The following is a 5417-nucleotide window of genomic DNA, read 5'->3' as shown; positions in this document are numbered from 1 at the left end:
AAAACAGCCAGCAGGGTCCAGATCTGATCTTTTTATTTTGAATTGCACAGTGCTATGGCCACCTGCGTTATTCCTCTCTGTTGTTTTGATGAGCAGCCACCTTAGTTTGTGAGGAGTTAGAGCTTTTTGGTGATTCAGTGGAAGAAGGATGCTGCCAGTACTGAGGACTTGTGAAAATGTGACTGTCATCTTCATGTCACCAGTTGTTGGTACCACGTTAAAGGTGGCTGTAGTGGATAGTTACAATAACACGGATCTGCGCAGATCCCTTGCTGTTCTCTCCTGTACGAGAGAGATGATGGGTTTTCTTCCTCCTATTTAGTAATGGCATTTTATTTTCTTGTGCTGCTTTACATAGCTCACCTGAGTTTTTCATCCTTAGGCCTGACGCTCATCACCAGGTGGAACCGGTGCCTTGGCCAGGCAACATGACGGCGCAGTTCGATAACCTGTCGTGCCATCACTCCATCGACGACTTCCGAAACCGCGTCTACTCCACGCTCTACTCCATGATCAGCATCATGGGCTTCGTCGGCAACGGCGTTGTGCTCTACGTCCTCATAAAAACGTACCAGCAGAAGACAGCCTTCCAGGTGTACATGCTGAACCTCGCCGTGTCCGACTTCCTCTGCGTGTGCACCCTGCCCCTGCGCGTCATCTACTACGTCCACAAAGGCAACTGGTTCTTCAGTGACTTCCTGTGCAGGATCAGTTCGTACGCGTTGTACGTCAACCTGTATTGCAGCATTTTTTTCATGACTGCAATGAGCTTCTTCCGTTGCGTGGCCATCGTTTTTCCAGTCCGGAACATCAATTTGGTAATGGAGAAGAAGGCTAAATTTGTCTGCATCGGCATCTGGATTTTTGTCACCCTGACAAGCGCTCCCTTTCTGCGAAACGGGACGTACCAATATGGCAACAAGACCAAGTGCTTCGAACCCCCAGAAGACTCTCAGAAGACAAATCTAGTGGTGATCCTGGATTTTATTGCCCTATTTGTGGGTTTCATTTTTCCCTTTATTATCATAACTATCTGCTACAGCATGATCATAAGGACCTTACTGAAAAATTCTTTGAAGAAGAACCAGGCTAACCGCAAGAAGGCGGTCTGGATGATCATCATCGTGACGGCCACCTTCCTGGTCAGCTTCACCCCGTACCACGTTCTGCGCACGGTCCACCTCCACGTGCTGCGGCTGAAGAACGCCAGCTGCGAGGACGCCATATACCTGCAGAAATCTGTCGTGATGACGCTCCCCTTGGCAGCTGCCAACTGCTGCTTTGACCCACTTCTCTATTTCTTCTCAGGAGGCAACTTTCGGAAGAGGCTTACCACGTTTAGGAAGGCTTCTTCCTCCAGCTTAACGCAAGCCTTCAGGAAAAAGTTCTCCGTGAAAGAGAAAGATGAGGAACCCTTTGGAGAAAGCCATAGGGAGAATGGAAAGTCAACTGTGGCCTCTTCATAAGGGGGCTAGACCTTCCTCTAAGATCTCAGATGGGCAACAGAGATCTCAGAACTCTTCCAGAAGACATAATGGAGGCTTGCAAGCCTTTGTCACAATTAGGTATGTAATAATAACAACGTACGGTCCCTGATTTACGCTACTCGGTGGTACCGCTGGCGCCGGGGATGGCCAGCCCCTTCCCCAGGAGCACTGCTTGGACATGCACAGCCACTTAGCATGGAGGAGCCACCGCCAGCACCAGAAAACTGCTGATCTGATGATAAACTCAAGTAAACAAACTCTTCAAAGCCAGTATTTGGGCGTTCGCTTCATTTCACAGCTCTACAAAGCGTGTTCATTCTCCGAGTCAGTGGGAAATGTAAACACAACGTTTCTACTGACAAATCAAGAGGGCAGAGTTTTCCTTGCATCTTCAAACAACTGCTACGTTATTTACACAACAGGGGCCAAGATGATTCCTGCCCTGCTCCCAGCTGCTTCGGCTTTGCATCGCAGTTCTCAACCCGATCACGTGCGTGCGACTCAACTCGCAGGGCTGGTGCAACACTGGAGCTGCAAATCCAGGAACTTGGCCTTGAGCCCCTCTCCCACCCCAAACGAGCAGCTCTTGGGACACGCTCTCGTGGGCAGCAGGTCTGCCAACCTTTTTGAACTTCTAGAAGAGCCTCGTCTGTGGGAGCAGTTTTAAAATTGCAGTATCCTCACGCGTGTTTGAAACTTATTTCAGTGGGGCTGGTCCTGTAAGTGATGGCTGCAGGATCTGGATTATCCATCCAGTCCTTCAGGAGGATTTACCGAAAAGCAGAGCTCTGGGTGATCCAGTGCAGGATCAGGCCTCTGCTTCTGAACTATTGACCAAGGTTTTTTTAAAAATTAATGCAGCAGTCCTTTTCAAAAATAGCTCTATGTGATGTTTGATCTTGTTGAAGAGTGTTCCCCTTGCTCACACCTTGCAGAGAAGAGGCAACCCAAGGCCCTTGGAAAAGTCTCCAGCAAGATCTGGAGATCAAGAGTCTGATCTTTAGTGAATCTTTAAAGTGAATCTGATCTTTAATGTGAGTCAGATCTTGAAAGAGAATCTTTATTTTGAGTACAGTATGATGAAAAACCGGATTAGGCTGTGTTTCTTGTGTAAAGAAAAACTTGCAAGTCTTGGACAGAAGGAAACATTCCTATGCTTTTCCAGTGAAGCCAGGGAAAAGTAGCAGTGCCAGCCTTTTGCTGGAGCGAAGCCCAGCCCGAGATGTGTGACACATGAAGACAGAAATAGGAATTCTTGTAGGATTTAGACTCTTAATTGGAAAAGCAGTTGATAAATGAATAGCAAGTCTGGTTTTGTGAGCAAAAGGCGTTTGGCTTGGGGGCAGGGGTCTGCTTGAGAAATTACCTTTACAGGTACGCAGGAGAGGGTGAGTTCACTGTTTACACCACAGTCTGCCTTGCCCCAGGTCGGCACAAGGCACTTAAAGCAAATTCACCTGCAGAACAATTTAGGGATCTGAAACCCCTTTATGAAAATGTTGAGGATCTGTATAGTGGAAGAGGGCTGAGAGCTGCTCGTGCAGCGGGGCGGTGCAGTTCCCCGAAACCCAGAGGAGGGCAGGGCTTCTAGTTTAGGGGTGTAACTGTGCCAGAGGAGACTTGGCTAAAACTTCTTTCCAAGGGTTGGCACCAAGTGTCATAGCTGTGTCTCAAAGCACGAGGCTTTGTGCAACTGTAAATAGAAATCATCATGGAAAACTGAGTTTCAGAGTATGTAGAGGTAATAAGCACATTCCCAAATTCTAAAATATTGTACAGTGAAGCTATATATATGTGTGTGTGTATATCTGTGTTGCAAAGCATTTTTATTGTACCTTTTTTTTTAATGAGACACTGGTTACGGCAAGAGAAATGGCAGTGTGTTTTTGTGCAATAAGAAAGGCTATTTAAAAATAGATTGCCAAAAACTTAAATTAAAATGTCGCAAGTTAGATTTTTACCAATTACCATTTTCTGTGTCTTTATTTTAAAGTCTCTGCGTCCAGGTTCTTCTTCCCTACAATACATTTTTGTCTACAGACAGCACTAGAGCATAGTATTCACATAATAATAATTTATAATGATATCAAAAACTTAGTCAAAGCAGCACAGAAGTTGCTGAGGGCAGCACCTGGAGCAGGCTGCGATGTTGGGGGAATCGCTGGCCCAGTCTCTTGGAGCTGGAGTTTGGTCCAGCCAAACCGGCCTTTGCTGTAGCCCAACGTCCCTGGGCTCAGGGTGCTGTCTGGGGCTGCTGGAGCGGGGACCTGTTGGAGCCAAACCACTTCTGATGGCAGCAGGGGTCTTGGTAGGTCTTGCAGAGGTGGAGCACCCCAACGGGCAGCAGCTGGGACCTCAATAAATCTGTATTTACAGATAGAAAATGCTCAGAAGGCACTTGGAGGGGAGCGATGCTTTTGGTGGGGACAATGTATTTGGGGTGTCCTGTGTGGTTGCGTATCACACAGGGGTTCCTGCGTGGAAAAGTCTGCCAAGAATGATACTCTCTACTTATAGATACGTGCAGGATCTGCACTGTGTTGCTTAGCTATAAAACTCCAGTCTGTACTGGTGAGGAGGGAGCTTTGCCATCGGCTCAGCAGCAACTCAGCTCCAGGTGAGAGCAGTTGTCCCCTGCTTGGGTCTTTGCCCTGTGGCACACAGAAAAGTGCCACCCCAGCAGCAACTGCTGAGGAGGTTTTGCTCAGGAAGAGGGACCTGGAGAGAAATGTGTGCCGAGAAACAGGACCCGTTACTGCCATGAGGTGAGTTGGAAATCGTGGCGTCTGTATGGGCTGTAAAAATGACGAGTTGGGAGGAGGGCTGAAGTGATGTACAGCATCGGCGTCAGAAATGCCTATAAAAGGAAAGTGAGGTGGTGAAACTGGACGTTTTTCTGCTGCATACGCTGCGATTTATGGTACAGTGGTGTCCCCTAGTGCTGAGTTGTTCCTGGAGCAACTGCCTGTTCCCCAACGAGATTTCTTCTTTCTTTTTCAGATAGTCCAGTCTCAGCCCCTCACCTGTAACATCGTCCTGTTTCCCCCGGTGTCGATGATGCTCTGTTCTCCCCCTCCCACCCCTGCCTGTATTTTATTTCATAATCTTTAGATTTTACCTCTCTGCCTCCATCCTGTTTTCCTGGAGGGATGCTCAGGCTGCGGAAGGGGACCCAGCAGCACCTGTCCCCACATGGCCACTGGTCCCCACGCAGGGACACGGCCTCGGCACCGATGGCGAGCAGGGTCCGTCCTGCTGCCCCGGGCTCCAACGGCACCGTCCACCTCGCCTAGAAGATGCTGTTTCTCCACTGAGTGGCTGTCCCAGCACCGAGTTCAGACCTGCAAAGCTTTTGCTAGAAGGTGATAGTAGCTGCAGCCCTTTGGCGTCACCACGTCACGGCAGAAAACCCATCACTTTGGCCTTCGATCGTCTGGGAAGGTTATTTCTGATAAAAGCCAGTATAGCTCCAGAAAAAAACAGCACCTGGCATGAGCTTCCCCACTGTGCCATCTGCTTGGTGCACGGTGGTAAGACAGTCTCGCGTGTCTCCTACCAAAAGAAAACAAGCGGTTCCCTTCGCTCCGAGGAGTCCCTCGGGGCCAACACAGCATGTGCTGGCCAGGAACATCCCAACCCAGGAGGGGAGGAACTGGCAGGTGTCTGTTGGTGCTGGAGAACAGGTGATGCCTTGTGCCAGCCTCTCCCTTGGGATTTGGCAAATGGCACTAATTCTGCAGGTGAATGAGGTAGCGGCGTTCGTACCCGTAACGCGGTCTCCCTTCTGTTTGCTCAAAGATGGAAAAACGACTGGAGCATCGTCAACACTCCCAACCAACTGCAGTGTTGTTTCTGGCTGTCGCTCGCTGTGGACGTGTTGCCAGTCCTAAGCACTCAGAAACCTTCAACCAAGTCTTCCAAATCATGGCC

At 49.1% G+C, this 5417-nt stretch overlaps 1 protein-coding gene across 1 annotated transcript; it reads left to right on the top strand.

The window, feature by feature from the left end:
- The first annotated feature begins 427 nt into the window (after positions 1-427).
- On the top strand, positions 428-1682 carry CYSLTR1 (cysteinyl leukotriene receptor 1). The gene has a single exon (XM_009991975.2). It carries the CDS (start codon positions 429-431, stop codon positions 1464-1466), a length of 1038 nt encoding a protein of 345 aa, XP_009990277.1. The 5' UTR covers position 428; the 3' UTR covers positions 1467-1682.
- Positions 1683-5417: the final 3735 nt, after the last annotated feature.

This window comes from Tauraco erythrolophus, chromosome 13 (genome assembly GCF_009769465.1).
Source record: "Tauraco erythrolophus isolate bTauEry1 chromosome 13, bTauEry1.pri, whole genome shotgun sequence".
In the NCBI taxonomy this organism is placed as follows: Eukaryota; Metazoa; Chordata; class Aves; order Musophagiformes; family Musophagidae; genus Tauraco; species Tauraco erythrolophus.
The sequence above is the reverse complement of the archived record's forward strand: the minus strand, read 5'-3'. Positions and strand labels throughout refer to the sequence as shown.